Source organism: Rhinoderma darwinii, chromosome 2 (assembly GCF_050947455.1).
Source record: "Rhinoderma darwinii isolate aRhiDar2 chromosome 2, aRhiDar2.hap1, whole genome shotgun sequence".
NCBI lineage: Eukaryota > Metazoa > Chordata > Amphibia > Anura > Rhinodermatidae > Rhinoderma > Rhinoderma darwinii.
The window spans coordinates 340,959,760-340,981,118 of NC_134688.1; the positions used below are offsets into that span (position 1 = coordinate 340,959,760).

The 21,359-nt window shown below is 40.2% G+C and overlaps 1 protein-coding gene across 2 annotated transcripts in view; it reads right to left on the minus strand.

The window, feature by feature from the left end:
- Positions 1–1,054: 1,054 nt before the first annotated feature.
- Positions 1,055–21,359, minus strand: part of RASSF5 (Ras association domain family member 5) — a 75,953-nt gene continuing 55,648 nt past the window's right edge. For both annotated transcript variants that reach the window (XM_075853711.1, XM_075853712.1), the window contains 4 exons: positions 17,755–17,859; positions 13,606–13,900; positions 6,028–6,143; positions 1,055–4,931 (listed from right to left, as the gene is read on the minus strand). In XM_075853711.1, the coding sequence (XP_075709826.1) occupies positions 4,779–4,931; positions 6,028–6,143; positions 13,606–13,900; positions 17,755–17,859 (669 nt within the window). In that variant the 3' untranslated portion in view covers positions 1,055–4,778. The remainder of the gene's footprint in view (positions 4,932–6,027; positions 6,144–13,605; positions 13,901–17,754; positions 17,860–21,359) is intronic.

Genomic DNA, 21,359 nt, shown 5'->3' on the forward strand with positions numbered 1-21,359 from the left:
ACCCTGACCCATCAGCTATTGATGGCCTATTCTGAGGACAGGCCATCAATTTTTACTGGCTGGAAAACCCCTTTAAATTTATGAACTTGCAGAGCCTTGTATTTTGAAGGGGGTGCAGCTCTCGTATGAGCGCTGCTTCCCCTTCATTTCTACTTGCTTGCTGTGAATCTTCAACATGCATTTAGCGGCGATTCACAGGTATTTCAGCCTTTTCTCCCATTCACTTCAATGGACTGTTCTTCCCTTAAAGCAACCCTCCGGTCCCAGTTGTGCCGCTCTGCCGTGGATCTGCTGCTTTGTTGTCCCACAATGGCCACTACACTTCACAGACTGAGTCTAAGACACTCCCTTTGTTCTCTGATGGGCCAGAACTTCTCATGTGAGCAGCTTTGGTCAATCCGAGAACCGTGTGTGTGTCTCAGACTCCTGGTCTAAGAAGCGCTGCAACCATGTTGGGACAACACTTAGGGGACCCTAAAACTGTGAATCCTCGGCAGAGGGGTGCAACTGGAGGGAATCTGGTAATATTACTTATATACCCCATCATATTTAAAATGTCGCAGGACTGGAGGGTCGCTTTAAATGAGGGCTGATATGACAGCTATAAGTGGAAAAATAAACACACAAACCATGATCCAAAATAAATGTAACACATTGGCGAATAAATTCAGACACTGCTGTTATAACTATACAGTGTGTGTGTGTGTGTGTGTGTGTGTGTGTGTGTGTGTATATGTGTGCATATATATATATATATATATATATATGTATGTGTGTGTCAGTGTTCTACATTTTACAAAATGGTACAGAAATAAATCCTTGTAACCAAATCACCTAAAAATGTGACTGGTCATTAAGGAGGAAAATTTCCCTCGTAATTAACTGGTTAAAGAAAAAATAAATCGTATTTGTCACATTCTGTCTGTAACAAATCACTATTCTGCTCCCAAGTCTATATACTTTTGAGGGTAATTGTCATTCTACAGTTTATCGTGAAGCATGTACTTACAGTGAATCCAATATAACATCACATCAGACAGCAATTTTACTTGAAACATTTTTAATACTTATATGTAGATTACAGTACACTGATCATCTCTATACTCTTTATATTCTTTCACACTCTCCTTTTAAAAAAAAAACAAAAACAAAAAAAAACCAGCAGCAGCGAAGGATACAATTTCAGTAAGGACATTTTCACTTGGCACCTGACTCTTCTGGGTGCACGCAGACGTAAAGCTACATGAAGCAAGGCACTTCCAGCAATGACGCATTCACTGGAGCTTAAACCCACATCAAGGTGGCACATTGCTGAAGATCGGCACCATTATAGCATATTGAACAATTTACCATTTAGTCCAAGACTGATTGGGAAGGTTTCCGAAGACAGGAAAGACATATTGTTGCATTATGTGGAGGTACAGCAAAATTAATAGCAGGTTTATCAAATCAGGCAGGTTCCCTCATTGGTCCCCATACCATCTTGCTAGGATTTGTGCCATCATACGGTGTCTCTGCTTTTTCAAGCTTTGACGGATAAATTAATATTTACTAATTGCAATTTCGTTTTCCATTGTGCATGATAAAAAATATACTTGGATATTAGTTTAGAAAAATTTTAAGATCATTTAACCCTCTATGTTCTAAACATTCTCTGCTCACATAATGGAAGTCACAATGTTGTGCCACATCTATCATACAACACCTTTAACTTATCTAATTTATGTAACTTCAAAAAAAAGTCATTTATACAGCATTCACTATATTATTTTACAGTAAAATTCCAGGTTCTACATTTATGATGAACCTAAAATCCTTCACGGCACAAAATAGTGTCTTGCTGGATTACCAGGAATTTACCTGTGCCTGTCAACATTAACGCTGGCAAATATCAGTCATTATTGTAGAGCAGGAAAACATTGATTCCATAGAAAATTGGGTAACTGAGGACTATGTATGTGCACATGAGCTGTCAGGTTGCTGGAATTTTTAGTTCATTAGGCGATTCTTCATTTCTTGGATGCACCATCCTGTCCGGGCTGTAGAACAAAACCTCAGAGATGTAGACAGAGCCACCATGTTCTGTCTCTTGAATCCCATATTCACTCTAAGGGTATGTGCACACATAGTGTTTTCAGACGTTTTTCGGGCCGTTAAACGTCCCGAAAAACAGCTGAAAAATCGGAAGCAGAACGCCTACAAACATCTAGCCATTGATTTCAATGGGAAAAACGGCGTTCAGTTCCGACGGGCTGTTTTTTTTGCGGCCGTTTTTCAAAACAGCCTCGTAAAAAAAACAGCCGCGAAATAGAAGTGCATGTCACTTCTTCAGCCGTTTTTGGAGACGTTTTTCATAGACTATAGAAGAACACATCCAAAAACGTCCGTAAAAAACGTAGCGAAAATCGCGAGTGGCTTAAAAAAAAGTCCGAAAATCAGGAGCTGTTTTCCCTTGAAACTGCTGAAAACACTACATGTGCACATATCCTTAGAGTGAATATGGGAGTCAAGATACAGAACATGTTGGCTCTGTCTACATTTCTGAGGTTTTGTTTTTAAAAACGGCCGCAAAAAAGAAGTGCATGCCACTTCTTCAGACGTTTTTGGAGATGTTTTTCATAGACTAGAAAAACAGCTCCAAAAACGGCCGTAAAAAATGCAGCGAAAATCGCAAATGGCTTAAAAAAACGTCTGAAAATCAGGAGCTGTTTTCCCTTGAAAACAGCTCCGAATTTTTCAACGTTATTTTATTTTTGCACATACCCTTATTATATATTGATTATAATAGGAGCAACACAGGAAGGCTCCCACACTAAAAATTGGCATACACTTTAAGGGTGAATTCTCACAACTCGGATTTGCACAGGTAAAATCTGTAGCTGACTACAGTATAAGGCAAATGAATACGATTTTACAAAATCTCATCCACAAGGTTTGGAAATTTTCCACGTGGATTTAAAAATCCGCAGCACGTCAATTCTGTAGCGGATTGTTTGCGGAATTATTGCGGCTTTTCCTAATTGATTTCATTGTGGGTGGAAAAAAATGTGCAATCAAATCTGCAAGTTATATAGTGTGGGTTTTGCTTTTCATTCAGGAGTAATTTCTTTTCTTTTTTTCAGCTTCTAAGTTAAATCCGCAGAAAAGGGCCGCAGAGGCAAATCTGCAGTGAAATGAAAAACTGCACGATTGTAAAGGAGCGCTGTTGAGAAAGCTCTAAGACTAAAGGCCCTTTTACACTGGCCAATTATCGGTCAAACGATCGTTCATATAACGCTCGTTGCGAATAATTGCCCGGTGTAAACAGGGCAGCGATCAGAAGATGAACGAGCAGACGCTCGATCGTCTGCTGGTAGTATCGTTTTAAAAAAACTAAAATATTATCGTTGTCGAAAGCACATCTCCCCGTGTAAACAGGAAGACCCACTGCCGACATGAAGTATGGGGACGAGTAATTGGAGTAACGACCGCTCGTGCCCATCCATAGCTCTTTTTGGCCGCAGCAAATGAGCGCCGATCAACAAACTGTCTCGTTGATCGGCGCTCGTTGCATCGGACAAAATTGTTGTAATAGAGCCTTAGCTACGTTACGTGTGGTGTTTGGCATTTGGTAATGGAGATGTCTAGAGAACCATCTCGCTGAACAAGATTTCTGGAGATATCAGAGCATTCAGATATTAATAGTCTAAGATCTAGGAGATTGTTATAAGCCCAACGCAGCATAAGGAATAGATCCTATGTTTTGTCTAGAAGATATTTGAAACATTTTTGGGACTTTTGATTTGCGGTAGGGGGAGATGAAGTGGGTGTAAATAATGCAGAGATGGATGTAGAGTACATTATACAATTTTACCTCCGTTTTTGTAATACTTTAGATTTTGGAAAAACCTGAAGGTAAGGCCATTTCAAACTAAATATATTGTTACCTGAATTCTGTTACATTTCTTTGTGCAGTAGCTTAAAAATAACTAAATTGAACTTTGCTTATAATTTATGTATATAGCTATTCACTATTTAAATGAAAATTATTTGCAGTTGATGCAAGCAAGGCTCATGTCTTGCAACTTCATACCTTGTAATAGCGACAGAACATTGCTGTATTCCAAGTCTGTAAACAGTTCATCCAGTTATATTGAGTTTTCACATTTAGACTTTTGGATGCTGAAACTAAAATACTTGAACTTCTCTTAAACCTCATAGATTCTATCATACAGAATCTCTTACCTATTTTGTAGCATACACCCCTAAGCATACAACCTGCGCAGAGTCTCTTCTTTAGGAAGTCCTCCTACGCACTTCACTTTGTGCAATAAATAAATAAATAGTACAATTATTTAATGGGGGAATAAGACATGGTCTGTAGCAGGAAAGCTTTTTCAGACCATGACAATTCACAAAAGGTAATTATGGCTCTTCATCTTATTGACCTGACATGCCAAGATCCTGATGCCTTGCTGCAAGGTGGATCTCAGGAACATCTTGACTTTCTTGTGAGTATAAAATACAATGTAAAGGCTATGACCCTGAGATGTTGGAGCCTTTATTTTGGTCCATAAAACTAGGTGTCTTAATGGGTCAAAAAGTGCAAATTACTTCTGCCTTTGACGTGTCCATTGAAGGCACAACTTATAACATTTTAGCCTGTAATTATTATTCTTTTGTGTCTTATGCCTTGGGAGTTGGTGTCTACAAATCCAAGGAATTACTTTCTACAGATGATCTGTGGAGGCTATTTCATAGAATCAAAAATCCTTGTTTTCTCCATTGGAGATTTAACGTTACAGAGGTTTCATCGTGGCATCTGTGAGAGCTTCCTGGAGGTTCTGACGAAAGGCAGCGTATTTCTTTTGCACCAGCTGTACTTTCTCCTTTTCCTCTTTCTCCAAGATCAGCAAGAAGTTTTGTAGTTCTGGAACTGTGAAGGCTTCCCACTGTGAAGAGATCACCAAAAACAACTGTATGTAACTTGTAAGTTGACTATATAAGCTACTAAAAAGGGCCCACCAGCTGAAGATAGGCATTTAAAAAAAAAAAATCCATGTTTTCCCCTTTTCTTTGTTAGCTTATATATAGTTTATCTACACACCTCTATAGCCATTTTGATTAATGGTGCTCATACAGATTAGATAAATGTTGGGCGAGCCTGTTGATTTCATCCGACTAATGTGTATAGGTTTCTCCCTATGGCATTTCTGATTGGGCATGTTGCATTTCAACATGCCCTATCCTATGTTGCCGCAGGAGATAAGAGTGGTCTGGCAGTAGATTATTCCCCTCTCCCCATTGAAAAAATATGCATGCTTGTCTGAGTGTGTTTATTCTGGATTTGAGAGGAATAACTATGCGATCTCACATTGGAAAGCTGCTTTAGCTTTCCTTGCACCTGCAGAACTCATATGGATCAGATACTGGTCACTAGTGAGTTTTTTCCCTGACTTACATATTAATAAGTTCGCAGGGTTTAAAAAATGTTTTTAAGATATTATTTTACCCTGTATAGCAACTATTTGGCTAAAGCCAAAAAATGTATGGGGTGTGGGAGTTTGCATAAGCCGCGCCGTGAGTAATTATATGGAGTTTACTATAGTCAAACAGTTTTGGAGAAGTTAAAGTGGATCTTGCGGCTGAATATGCTGCCCTAGATAAAGGCAGCATATTACAGTGACAGCTCCGTTTTCCGTTCAGCCAAAACTAATTTAAAAAAATGCTGTGCAATGGGAGCGGTCAAAGAATTTGCTGGACTCCTAGTTATAAGTCAGAGTCCGGTGTATTCATGAGTAGAGCACTCTTTCACCCCCCCCCCCTCCTCACAGATTCACAGCAGCCAGCCTTCAATCACTGTGAGGAGAGCGGGTAGAGGTGGGTGGAGCAATCTCAAATACACGGACTCGTACTTATGCCCGCCAGCACAACATTTATTTGGCTAATGGGATCGGTCCCTGTAATATACTGCTCTCACCTGGGGCAGCATATGTGACTGGCAGATCAGTTTACTTTTTGAAACGGAGGTGTTATACAGATGCTCACCTGAACGTCTCCTGTCTCATTTTCCTTTAGTGCAAAGCTGAGCTTTTCAGTCTCTGGTCCAGCTAAAAGGCGCAAGTATAGCGGATGCTCTGTAAGAGCAAGCTTCTGAAAGAGAACTAGAAAGCTGCAAGAGTTAATGACTGAAATGCACATAGTTGAACCAGAACACATACAAATATAAGCTAATCTGACGTAGTATAACAAAAATGACATTCAAAGAGGTGTTCTCAGGTTCTATTTTAATGCACAGCTAAAACACAGATGCCTCCTCCTTGGGACAGTGCAACGCACTTCTTAATTCTCAGATCTACATACCGATAATGATATTTGCAAATATACACTAGCATTCTACATACCCGGAATGTAATTTCATAGAGGAAACTATTACCCAGTGCACCTTCGGCCCACGGGCACGGGCTGAGCTCATGCCATACTTAGCGGGTAACTTAGCGACGCCTCACTACAACAGGCGGAATCAATGAACACTTTGATACCACCCGTTTAACCCCTTAAATGCCTCAGTCAATTGCGACATGCTGCATGTAAATCGTTAGAATCAGGGAGGCATGCCATCGCCCCCCCCCCCCCGCGCGCGCGATTTGATTGTGGGGCGACGATGGTCGTCATGGCCCCCAGGTCTGCCATCTTTGTACAATGTAGCCGTTCCTCTGGAGGGGCTTCAAAGGAGACTATCAGTATAGCGATGTACTGCAATACATTAGTGTTGCAATATATCATGCAAGCAATCCAACGATTGCTGGTTCAATTCCCAAAAGGGGACTCCTAAAAAAAAAAAGTAACAAACAGTTAGGTTTTTTTAATGTTCCAAAAAAAGAATTAAAAGTTAAAAAAAAAAATGTTTTTCCCCTTTTGTCCGAACTATCACAATATAGCTTTATTTAACCTGCTTGGTGAATGCCGTAAAATAAAAAATATATAAAACACGCAAATTGCTGTTTTTTGGTCACATTAGCGCTACAAAAAAAATGGAATGAAATGTGATCAGAAAGTCCCATGTACCCAAAATGGTATCGGTAAAAAAAAAAACAGCTCGCTCCGCAAAGAAAAAGCTCTCATGTCGTTCAATTGACGGAAAAATAAAAAAGTTATAGCTCAGAATATGGCGACACAAAATAATCTTTTTTTGTTTTTTTCTAGCAATTAGCAAATAGTTGTTTTTTTAGACATAAATATATAAATTTGGTAGCGATGTAATCGTATGAGCACGTAGAACAAGGTGAACACCTAGTTTTTACCGCCTGATGGATGCTATAAAAACAACCCCCCCCACCCCCAAAAAAATGGCGTTCTCACTGTTTTTTTGCCCATTTTAGTCCACAAATATTTTTTTTCAGCCTCCCAGTACATTAAGCAGTACAGTAAATGGTGCTATGAAAAACTACAACCTGTCCCGCAAAAAACATGCCCTCATATGGCTATGTCGACGAAAAGAATGTTATGACTTTTGGAAGGCAGGGAGGAAAAAAACGAAAATGAAAAACCGAAGATTGGCCGTGTCCATGCCCATCTGAAACCAGCCTAAATAAGGTGTCACCAAGTTTTCCCCTAAGCGGCGCTACGACATTCTGTGCTCCAATGTAAATTAAGCCTGAAGTAGTTCCAGGTAAAGAGGCAAAATTCTACTTGTCATTCACTGCTTTCTAGGTAATGATATGATGTAGAGGATTTTTAGTGGGCAGGACTATTTTTCAATGAATTCATTCAATCATTTTCACTTTGGAGCCCTTTCATTTGACCTGCATGTCTCCATTATTTGAGCACCACGTCATACAAATAAAAAAAATTATACAAAATACATATGAAAAAAGAAAAAACAATCTAACGCTAAAAGGGATTTGCATTTCTACTGCCTGACTTCCATTCAGGATCAATTATTTTAACTAAAGTATGTCAAGCATTGAACATCTAAATTAGTCACTTGTTCCTTTGCTATGTGCCTGCAGTGCCTGCCTCCTGATGTTTGGATCCTGCTGCTTGTAATCTACAGTGCACCCACTCATTTATTTATCTCATGTGTTTTTCGCCCACACAGGTACTCCAATTACTGCTCCCAATCCATGTTGTTCCTGCCTCTCCATTGACTTACCAGCACACAAAATGTTACATGACTAATGTATTCCACCTTACAATTCTACCATGTCGGCTTTTGCTGCCAAGATGATTGGTAACGGAAAGTGAACAACTTCTAACAAAAAGGATAAACATTGGAACGGAAATTGCTTTGAAAATGTTCTGAAAGGTTTTCCCACAAAAGTGTTTTATGCCATATCAAAAGGACGATTGTTGGGCTCCCCACCAATCTCAACACCCTTTTCCTCACTGGTGACTGGGATTCAAATTATCCTGGGATCAGTGGTCAGACCCCCACTGACTAGCATTTTATGACATGCCCTGGACATTTCCCAGAAGTCAGGTAGCCAATATAAATTTGCATCTTGAGCCTTACATTTTAGCTCATTCTTTCTTGATGACTTTGAGAGTTCTTTTTGCCTGACTAGTAGTATAGTTTAATTGGCTTTTAAAGTCTAGAATAACTTGTCCATGTTCCAATAACATCTCACAAAGACAAATCCTGTCCATAGATGTCAGAGGGGTGGCCCACCGCTTTTGACCTACATCCATGAGCCAGGGCGGGGAGCCTATAACCAGCAACAGCTCTCGACCTGGGAGACTCAGGTCATCCTTGTATTACCACTACAAACAAAATGATCAGGTGATGGCAGCAATAGCATTGTTTCCCGGAGATCTCGGGAGGCGGATTTGATTTGTAAACAAGTGGTGCCGATGGTTATCATGCTAGCCTGGGGGCCTAATGAAGGCCCCCAGGTCTGTCACTAGTATACTATTTAGGGTATAGATAGATAAACTCTAAGCATATGTTGGTTACAGGCTAGGTAAAGTTTGAAAGACCAACTTCCCCCCATATTATATCAAGTAGACTGCTCCATAATTACATAACCATACCGGAGAAAAAAGAGCTACAACTTACGCGTCGGGATTCCGGATATGCGCTGCAGCATGAGAGGCCGGATGTGGGGCATGCCTCTCTTCCGGTCGCGTCATCGAGCAAGCGCCGACTCCTATCTCGGCGCTAACATGGATTCATTTTCTTATATGCACACACTATAAAAGGATCACAAACACCATGGGCTTAATGTACCCCCTGAGGAAGCCAAAGATAGCGAAACGCGCGTTGGGGTTGTACCGTGGACCCTACAGCACGGACATATCGTGAGACCTCTATTTTTCAAATGGGTAAGACAACATCACTATAATTGATTACTACATAAGTACTGAGTCTCTCTATGTCACTATATTTTGGCTAGGCACTGATTCATTTATGCCATATAAACATTAGGACATTGAGAACTAGCAGTACATGACCTACTCGCTTGTGATAGTATATATACTTTATTGTATGGGTAGTGAATGTGGGTCTGCCCTAACATACTACTTTTTTGTCGAATTAGTCCTGTGCTGTATTGTATACCACGGTATTAGTACTAGAGTCTTCTTATGATGTGTTTTTAAATGTATGTCATTTTTCTAATAATAAAATTTATATATTCTTGTATACTTAGACGTTGTAGCTCTTTTTTCTCCGGTATGGTTATTTAGGGTATGTTCACACAGTGTTTTCAGACCTAATTCTGGCGTTTTACGCCTCGAATTACGCCTGAAAAACCGGCTCCATTACGCCTACAAACATCTGCCCATTGCTTTCAATGGGTTTTACGATGTTCTGTTCCCACGGGGTGTCATTTTACGCGTCGCTGTCAAAGTACGGCGCGTAAAAAGACGCCCGCGAAAAAGAAGTGCATGTCACTTATTGGGACGTTTTTGGAGCCGCTTTTCATTGACTTCATTGAAAAACAGCTCCAAAAACGTCAGTAAAATACGCCGCGAAAAAGGCGAGTTACTACAAAAACATCTGAAAATCAGGAGCTGTTTTTGCCTGAAAACAGCTCTGTATTTTCAGACGTATATTTTGCTAAGCCGTGTGAACATACCTTTATACTCCAATTAATCACAATACATTGCAATACTTAAGAATTGCAGTGTATTTAACCAGCGATCATATGATAACTTGGTAAAGTCCTCTAGGGGGAAAAAAAAACTGTAAAGTTTGTTATTAATGTCCAAAAAAATTAAAAGAACTTAAAAAAAACACTTCACATTTTTCTCCTAAAGTAATGTAAAAAATAATCACCGTTCTCGCCGCTCATAAGAGTCTGGACTATTGCATTATGGCATTATTTATCCCAGTGTGAACAGCGTAAACAAAAATAAAAATCTGCTAAAATTTGTTTGAAATGTTTTTTTGGTCATTTTGACTCCCCGAAAAAAAAATGTTAACAGTTTTTTTTGGTAAAAGTAGTAAATTATTAAAAAATATATACATTTAGTATTGCCGTAATCGTATTGACCCGCAGAATAAAGGTAACCTCATTTTTACTACTCGGTGAATGCGGTAAAAATGAAACCCAAAAAACAATGGAGTAATCACTTTTTTTTTTTTTTTTTATATGCTACACCACAAACATTTTTTCCCCTTTTTTTCAGTACATCATATGGTGCAATAGATGGTGCCTTTAAAAACTAAAACTCGAATTGCAAAAAAACAATATCTTATGAGGCTATGTCAATGGAACAAAATAAATTATAACTTTTGGAAGATGGGGAGGAAAATATGAAGATGGAATGTACTAAAAACTGCATACAAAGTTCGTAAAGAGCCTAAGGCCCCATGGACACGACCATACATTTCGTCAGTAATTACAGACCCATTAATTTCTATGGCAGACGGACGTCCTCCCGTAAATGTATGGGAAGGTGTCCGTACCGTAGAAACCTTCCATAAATAATAGGACACGTTCTATTTTTTTATTTTACGGACAGTGCTCCCATACTTTATAATGGGAGCACGGCCAGCAAATGCGGCCGGGCCGTAATTACGGGCACAGTCGTGTACATATGGGGCCTAAGTATTTTAATTTACATCAATGATATCAGTTCATATACTGAATTGGATGAATGTAGATATGGTCCAAGCTAAATTAAATAAAATAAATGTGCACAAGGCCCCGGGACCAGATGGGTTACACCCTAGAATTCTTAAAGTGCTTAGTTCAGTTATTTCTGTCCCCCTCTTCATAATATTTAGAGATTCTCTAGTGACTGGTATAGTGCCAAGGGACTGGCGCAGGGCAAATGTGGTGCCTATTTTCAAAAAGGGCTCTAGGTTTTCCCGGGTAATTATAGACCAGTAAGCTTAACATCGATCGTGGGGAAAATGTTTGAAGGGCTATTGAGGGACTATATACAGGATTATGTGACAAAAAATAGTATTATAAGTGACAGCCAGCACGGTTTTACTAAGGACAGAAGTTGTCAAACTAACCTAATCTGTTTTTATGAAGAGGTAAGCAGAAGCTTAGACAGAGGGGCCGCTGTGGATTTAGTGTTTTTGGACTTTGCAAAGGCATTTGACACTGTCCCCCATAGATGCCTAATGGGTAAATTAAGGACTATAGGTTTAGAAAATATAGTTTGTAATTGGATTGAGAATTGGCTCAAGGACCGTATCCAGAGAGTTGTGGTCAATGATTCCTACTCTGAATGGTCCCCGGTAATAAGTGGTGTACCCCAGGGTTCAGTGCTGGGACCACTATTATTTTTGCAGATGACACCAAGCTATGTAATATAGTTCAGTCTATGGAAGATGTTCGTGAATTGCAAGTAGATTTAAACAAACTAAGTGTTTGGGCATCCAGTTGCCAAATGAAGTTTAATGTAGATAAATGTAAAGTTATGCATCTGGGTACCAACAACCTGCATGCATCATATGTCCTAGGGGGAGCTACACTGGGGGAGTCACTTGTTGAGAAGGACTTGTAAATCATAAACTAAATAACAGCATGCAGTGTCAATCAGCTGCTTCAAAGGCCAGCAAGATATTGTCGTGTATTAAAAGAGGCATGGACTCACGGGACAGGGATGTAATATTGCCACTTTAAAAAGCATTAGTGAGGCCTCATCTAGAATATGCAATTCAGTTCTGGGCTCCAGTTCATAGAAAGGATGCCCTGGAGTTGGAAAAAATACAAAGAAGAGCAACGAAGCTAATAAGGGGCATGGAGAATCTAAGTTATGAGGAAAGATTAAAAGAATTAAACCTATTTAGCCTTGAAAAAAGACGACTAAGGGGGGACATGATTAATTTATATAAATATATTAATGGCACATACAAAAAATATGGTGAAGTCCTGTTCCATGTAAAACCCCCTCAAAAAACAAGGGGGCACTCCCTCCGTCTGGAGGAAAAAAAGGTTCAACCTGCAGAGGCGACAAGCCTTCTTTACTGTGAGAACTGTGAATCTATGGAATAGCCGACCGCAGGAGCTGTCACAGCAGGGACAGGAGATGGCTTTAAAAAAGGCTTAGATAATTTCCTAGAACAAAAAAATATTAGCTCCTATGTGTAGAAATTTTTCCCTTCCCTTTTCCCGTCCCTTGGTTGAACTTGATGGACATGTGTCTTTTCAGCCGTACTAACTATGTAACTATAATGTATAAATATAACACATGGAAAGATTTTATAAAGAAATGCACTTTTTATATCCATAAATCGGGGTCCAAAATGATTTACATTTATTTATTCTGTCATAGATGATAGAAACGCATCAGGACAACTAAAAAAAGAAAACTTGTATGAGTACTTTTTTAGCTTACAATATAAAGTAAAAATAAAATACACTTTTTCAAATAAGGTGACAGGGCAGGTAGGACAAGATTTTGGACTGCCTTGCTCGTCTTGCCTACATTTTTTTTTTTTAGCTCACCTACTAACCATATAGGCTGACAAAGGGCAGTGACTTGCGAGATCGCACTTTTTATGTCGCTGCCATGGGAGGAATAAGAATAGTGAGGAATAGTATTGCAGGGAACATTAGGGACAGTGTATTGAATCGCACTGGACTATCTGAATACACTGTGCTGTAACCCTACTACTATCCTTAAGGAATTGGACTGAGATGGCAACCCTATGAAGATTCTACTACCATATCCTGAGTGACATAAACATTTGGTAAGAGAAATAAATCTTTAATATCAATATATGTGGCCATTTTTTAAATATGCTTGCCTTGAATGTGGTGTCAGATGTGCTATGCCATCAAAGTTATGCTACATATGGAATTACGTGGTGTAGACACATTGAATTCTGATTAAAAGATGGGTTTTTATTCAAGTTCAAGGAGTCTAATATATGGAAAAAGTGTTAGACGTAATCGGTGGAAAGGCTGAAAAAGCTTTTCTGATCAGTGATCTGCATTTGTGAATTTTGTGACACTACAGGGTGACATCCCAATATGCATGGAAATATGCTATTTTTCAAAATAACAAAAAGTATTGTATTATATATAAATTTGAAAGGACAATAGTGTCCTTGGCATCCTTCGTTAAGTTCTCTAACTTCAAATCTCTCTGAAATGCTTTAACTTGGAATAAATAATACTCTGATCTGATGTGGTGTTAGGACATACTGATCGGACTCACCTTGTCCATCCCTTTGCATTTGTTTGAAGAGTGCAAATTTGAAGGGGTCGTCCACCACCTGGAACTTCTGTAGAAGACCCCTGATGACTTCACTGGCTGTTGTTAAACTGCTGATGTGAAGTTGTTTCACAGCATCCAGGGGCAGGTAGAAGGACGTTTTTTTCTCTGCTGGATTACTTGATGACATCGGTTTCATCGTGATAATGGATGGAGACTCAAGTGTGTCTGTTACAGTGACTGGACGTTGAAGCTTCAGATGCACCTTAATAAATCCAGTGTAAGTGCCATCCTCTGCCTGACCATTGCAAGAAAATGGAACACAGTTCATCACTTAGAGGCACACAACCAACGCAAAACACTGATCCATACACTTATCTCAAATGGGCTAGATGAGGGTGACAATTAATACCCAACTCTCCAGACAAGCTTATAACCGTGGCAGCAATGTTTACTCATTCACCTAACTAGGTAGATTTACCTATAGGCACAGTGGGCATGTGGGATGGGAATCTGGTAATGGGGAAATTTTACGTATGAATGCACGGAACAGTGTTCAAATTATGTGTATATGTTGATATGTAAATTATGCACTTATGTTAATTAGGTGATCAGAGTGCTGTGGATGTGAGAGGAGGACGCCCAGGGTGTGGCAAGGGGAGGCTGCAGAGGGTGATAGATGACAAGCGGACCACAATGTTTTGGTTTATTTTGTAAGAGCAGTTGAACATTTTAACACCAAACTTGACTTAAGGTGTGGCCTACTTGATAGGCGGAGTCTAACGTACATGACAATTGGTGCCTACAGGCTCCTGAGACAAATCTGATGGTAAGCTTATATTGACAGCATACAGTCTCTTAAGAATTTTAGATTGCGTTATATTTGTTTATATCCGTTACACTTCGTTGTATATTTATTGCACCGCTAAGTTTAGATTTATGACCATAGGTCTGCCGTAATGTAACAGAATATTCTACTCACAAGTGTTACAGGCTGGGGATACCCACATGCACTGTCACATGCAAGCAATTGCCAACAACATTAGCGTCAACTTGAATCCGTTTTACACATGACCCGCTGTTTTTATTCCAAAGCACAATGTATCACTTTTCAAAAGAGAAGCATATGAACTAAATACACAAAATGAAGGTTAACCTTATTTAAAAGCACAAAGGTAAGTGCAAAGTGTGGTTAAAATGGTGTGCCTTTTCAAAAAATATATATATTTTAAAGGGAGCCTGTCACATGGTGCATGCTGTTCAATTTGTAGGCAGCATGTTATAAAGCAGGAGGAGCGGTGTAGATTGATATATAGCTTTGTGAGAACAGATTCAGGTTAACCTATATCTTATATATATATATAAATCCCTGCTCACTTTGGGCTTAGGAGTCCAGTGGGTGGGCCTACTCCGATATGAACAACTTATTGGCCGTGTAAATGAGCGCCGATCAACGAGACAGCTCGTTGATCAGCGCTCGTTTACACCATTCACAAGGAGCTAGTATGGGGACGAGTGCTCGTTACTACGATCGCTTGTCTCCATACATTTCTATCATGTCGGCAATATGTGCTGCTGACGATGATAATATTTTTGGAATTTAAAACGATACTATCAGCCGATTGTGCACAGGGCAATTATCTGGAACGAGCGTTCTGCAAACGCTCATTTGCCCGATAATTGGCCTGTGTAAAAGGGCCCTTACTGTATGCACGCTCAAACAGGGAAGGCTGTCAGTCAGTAGTTGAGACCACCCACTGGACTCTTAAGTTCAGAGCGAGCAGGGATTCATAGTGTACATTAAAAGGTCGGTTTATCAGAGTCCTGTCAATTAAAACAAAGTCCAGGGCGCAGCGGCACCTCAAAAGTAGGTCACACATTCTTAATGAGGTTGTCCGGTTTTAGCAAATGAGTGTTATTTTTTTGTATAATTAAAAATTATATAATTTCCACTGTACTTTCTGTATGAATTCTTCATGGTTTTCAAGATCTCTGCTTGTTGTTATTCAGTAGGGACATTTATTGTTTATTTCCAGTGGATAAAATTCTGTACATGGTCATATGATGGACACACAGGTGCACGGCTCGTTAGAAGACACAGCTTTGATACACATACTTTTAAGTCTTGTACCTGTTGAGTCTTGTACCTGTTTGATATGCCTTTTTATGTGAATTCTTTGTGAGTATAATAAGCTTGTGTCTTGCAAAAAGTTAGTGTGCTACAATATTTTACTATTGGAGGCCTTCTGTCTTTATTTTCTCTTGGGGATCTTGGAAGACAGAATAAGTGTGATGTGGTCCCATCTATCGAAGCAGCCATGACTCTTGAAACCCAATCGAGTACCATATATTTCTACTAGAAGCTGAGAAAACCCTTGGAAAAATCTAATGTTCTTTGCTAGAGTACTGGATTCTGGTGTCTGATGGCTACATTCACATGGCAGCATTCACACGACAGTGGAAAATAGCCGTTTTTTTTACGTCCGTCACATGGCCATTTTCAGAACAATGAAAGTCTATGGGTGTATTCACACGGGCGTTTTTTTAATCACCCGTGAATACTGGCCATTCAAAAATAGAACATGTTCTATTATTGGCTGTTTTCACGGCCCGACGGTCCAATAGAAGTCAATGGATCCGTTTTTAACAAACGTTTTTCAGGAATCAATTCTTGTGATGGCCGCTAAAAACTTATCCTGTCCCTCAGGACTCCTCGGGTACCGCGCTTCTTTAAGCGCTGAGCCCAGGGAAGCCCTTGACGTCACTGTCCATACATGGACAGTGATGTCAGGGCTTTTAACTAGGAAGTCCCCGGCAAGAGTATCGCAAGGAGTCCCCTAGCGTCAATATCCATATATATATGGACAGTCATGTTAGGGGCTCTTTCTAGGAGCGGAATCTCCGGCCAGAGTGTTGGCAACGCTCTGGCTGGGAATTCCGCAACTAGAGGAGCCCCTGACGTCACTGTCCATACATGGATGGCGACATCAAACGCTTTCCCAAGACAGCAGTCTTCTGGCGTCACCACCCATATATGGACAGTGACGTCAGGGCCTCTCTCTAGGAGCGGAATGCCCGGCCAGAGTGTCGGAAATGCTCTGGCCAGGGATTCCGTTCCAGGAGGAGCCCCTGGCGTTACTGTCCATATTTGGACAGTGACATCAGGAGCTCTTCCTGTAGCGGAATCCCCGATGCTCTGGCTGGGGATTTTTCTCCTAGAGGAAACACCAATGATGCTGTCTACAGGGGGGTCAACGCACTATCTACCGGGTGTGGTGTGTGGTGCTATCCATATGGGCACTGTCCCTATGGCACTTTATATGTGGGCACTGGCATAATGTGGGCAATAACTGTGGGCACTGTGGTGTTTTTAGGGGGTTGGGGGGGAAATCCCCGACAAATGAAATTCATATTTTTTTTTAACAACCATGGAAAACGATCAGACGGACTTGAAATGATTCAAAGTGGCCTTGAAAAACTGACAGTTGATGAGTTTTTAATGGCCATTTTTTTCACTGTCTTGTGAATATAGCCTTTAGGATAACTTAGTATTTTATTAATAACAAATCTTTATATCAATCTGCTCAGCTCCTCCTGCTCTATATTATGCTGCCCACCGATCAGACAGCATGTTCCATGTGACAAGTTTCCTTTAATTATAATCATGCATTATAATTCAATCATAATCATACAGTAGAGCTGTATCAAATCATGTAGCACTAAACGTTTGCATGATAAACAAATGAACAATCAAAGTTTCCAATAATCGCTCAAACATTTTTATGTGTAAAAATACGTCATTGCCATTCAACAGTACGTATATCATATATTGGCGGGATTTTAACAGAATCTGCAGATGTTAATGCATTTTTATATATGGTTATCTGAATGATTATTATAAGAGGGATGAATCAGGTGGTCTATGTAGTAACCGTGAATTGCATGAATTACAGTGCGGAGCCCAGAGTCTCTACATAAACCGTTCCAACATTTCCTAACCAGGATTCTGGAACATCTGGAAGAGGCAGTCCATGATCATTTCCCCACCATGTTTTCTGCCTGTGTATTTATTTTGTATTACTTTGTATGTATTGATGCCTATCTTCAAACATAACATAATTCCTTTTAATATTACAGTGTAAAGTAATTTACCATCTTCATAATTAGGCCACTTTGGACCATCATATTGAAAGTTTCTATTTTCTGCCTTAGCTCCTGAATGCTGGGCTTTTTTTCTTCTTTCGGTTCATCCTGAACCTGCAACAGTTGGAATAAGAATGCATTAGTAACAGTGTAGGGCTGTGGCTTTGGAACATATTGAACAATGCATTTGGTCACCACTAATTAATTTGATCATTCTAAATATATGTGTATTTTATTTACATTATTATTAGTATTATTATTTTTATAAATATTAGCAAGAGGCAATATTTCTACAAAGCCAAAAATATAAAACCAATGTTAAAGGTTCATACAAATGGAAGGGATTGTTTGGCGTCTAAGGAAATAAAGTAAAAGACCACAATCTTCAAAATATAGTCAGAAATGTACGTTTGAGGTATATTTAACAATGCAATTTTATCTGTTTTCTGGTTCAACTGTTTTGAAAAGAATGTTATTCACGCTAAAACGCCATATTTATCCAGTCCACCACTTCTTGTGACCCGTGGTTTATGACACTGTGTGACTTATTGACCAAAAACAACTCAATACACACAAATTACATGTTATTGTGCTCTAGCAGTTCACAGCTATTACAAAGAACTGCCAAAGTAAAGAGACAGGAAGTGTTGTCATAGAGACACAGGCTACTTCAACTGGTATTTCTCCTTAAAGGTAGCTCTTAAGGTATTGCATAATTTAAAAATTGACTATTAATGTAATACACCTAGCAGCAACTAAACAGAACCTTTTAAGTTATATATGTTCAACTAATATAGCCTCCACTCTTGTTGCCTTGGCAGTGACCACAGTATTTGCTTAATTTCCCTGCAGCGCCAACACAGGGAAAATGAGGTATTACACTGATATAATTTAAATCAATGGACTGTTCTTGTAGCCGTTCTCCACTCTGACTAATAGGCAAGAGTCCTGAACAGGGGACGTCCCTAGATTAACTCAGAAGGACCTAATAAGAATTAAAAATGGGTTTCAAAACCAAACCAAAAAATGTCAGAGAGAAATCCCAGAGAAATCGAATTTCCTAGCTGTCCATTAGTAGACACAAATTCAGTGTGCACTATAAGTTAGGACAAACATTTAAACTTGCATCACACTGATGTTCTATTAACACTGTATATTTTTCACCAGTACTAGTAAAGCAGTATATACATTTTAGATATTGAGACTGTATTGTAAATGGACATGGCCTCCTACTGTTATGTACTGTCTCATGAATCATTTTAAATGAAAAACGGAAGCAAATGAATAAATGTGTTGCTGCACTTCCTGTGAGTAGGCGGGATGCTAATGCACATACCAAACCACAGTCCTATACAACCATCAAACTAAAGCAGTATCAGGCAGCACATACAAAGAATAGTAAAGCAACCAACACGTTTGTTACTAGTATGACAAGCATCTAACTAATAAAAGCTCACATTTCATTACTAGTCAGTTACTAGCCAACTTGCACTGAAGCACAGAGTTCTTGCATAGCGGTTTACGCCACAAATGCCGCAAGCATACATGTATTGCACCACTTTCCCCACAAGCGCTTAACAGCACCAGTGTATATGCAGTGATACCTAGCAATAATTTAGAACGTAACATACACTACGTGGTCAAAACTATGTGGACACTTACCAGGTGTTTCAACCACATCCATTGCAAACGGGTGCATAAAATTAAGAACACAGTCTATGCAATCTCCATAGACAAACAGAAGTAGAATGGGTCGTACTGAAGAGCTCAGTCACTTCAAACATGGCACTGTCATTGGATGCCACATTTGCTGCATGTCAGCTATTGGCAGTTCTGATCCGCCCCAGTCAACTGTAAGGGTATGTTCACACGAGGTCATTACGTCCGTAATTGACGGACGTATTTCGGCCGCAAGTACTGGACCGAACACAGTGCAGGGAGCCGGCCTCCTAGCATCATAGTTATGTACGACGCTAGGAGTCCCTGCCTCGCTGCAGGACAACTGTCCCGTAGTGTAATCATGTTTTCAGTACGAGACAGTTGTCCGGCAGCGAGGCAGGGACTCCTAGCATCGTACATAACTATGATTCTAGGAGCCCGGCTCCCTGCAATGTGTTCGGTCCGGTACTTGCGGCCGAAATACGTCCGTCAATTACGGACGTAATGACCTCATGTGAACCCAGCCTTAGTGCGATTATTGTAAAGTGAGAGTGTCTAAGAGTAAAGGGGGTTTTACACTGGGCAATTATCAGGCAAACGATCGGTCATAGAATGCTCCTTGCTGATAATTGCCCTGTGTAAACAGGGCAGCGATCGCAGACGAACAAGCAAACGCTCGATGATCTGCTGGTCGTATCGTTTTAAAAAAGTAAAATATCATAGTCAGCAGCACTTCTCCCTGTGTAAACAGGGAGAGGTGCTGCCGACATGAATGCATGGGGACGAGCTTTCAGAGTAACGACTGCTCGTCCCCATACATAGCTCCTTGTGACAATAGCAGACGAGCGCTGATTAACGAGCTGTTTCGCTGATCGGCGCTCGCTGCACCGGCCAAAATTGGCTGGTATAATAGGACCTTAATAACTGCTCCGTCACAAGTGGTATACCACACAATCAGCTGGCAAGTACTAAAGCATGTGATGCATAAAAATCGATTTATCCTCTGCTTCTTCATTAACTACAGAGTTTTAAACTGCCTCTGGAAGTGACATTAGTCTAAGAATGGTGTGTCGGTAGCTTCATTAAATGGGTTTCTATGGTTGAGCAGCTTCACACAAGCCTAAGATCATCACACGCAATGCCAAGTGACACTGGAGTGCCACCTGGACTCCAGAGCAGTGGAAACAAGTTCTCTGGAGTGATAAATAACATTTCACTGTCTAGCGGTCTGATAGATTAATTTGGGTTTGGCAGATGCCAGTGGAATGCTACCTATCGGAATGCATAGTGTCTACTGTAAAATTTGATTGAGGAGGGATAATGGTCTGGGGCTTTTTTTCAAGGCTTGGGCTAGGCCCCTTATTTATAGTGAAGAGTAATATTAATGCTATAATAACCAAAGACATTTAGACAAGTGTATGCTTCCAACATTGTGGCAAGTGATTGGGGAAGGTCTTTCCTTTTCAGCATGACTGCACAAAGCGGGGTCAATAAAGTAAAGTTGGTGTGGCTTCCACTGCATTTGATGCCTACCCAATCATAGACTCTCAGGATGAATTGGAATGCCGATTGCAAGCTAGACCTTCTCGTCCAATATCAGTGCCCGACCTCACAAATACTCTTTTGGCTGAATGGGCAAAAATTCCCACAGACATATTCCAAAATCTTGTTGAAAAGTCTTCGTAATAGAGTGGAGGCTGTTATAGCTGCAAAAGACGGCTCAACTTAATATTAATGCCCACAATTTTGGAATGGGAATACCAATGAGCTCATATATGTGTGATGGTCAGGTGTTCACAAACTGTAGGCCATAGATGCGGGTCCCACCTCTGGGACCAGCACCTATCTCTTGAACGGCGCTCCCTAATCCCCGTTCTACCTGTCACGGACACTGGGTTTGTGGACCCACTAGGCCGTAGCGGGGAGGCAGCTGACCAGGTCACAGTCTATGCGAA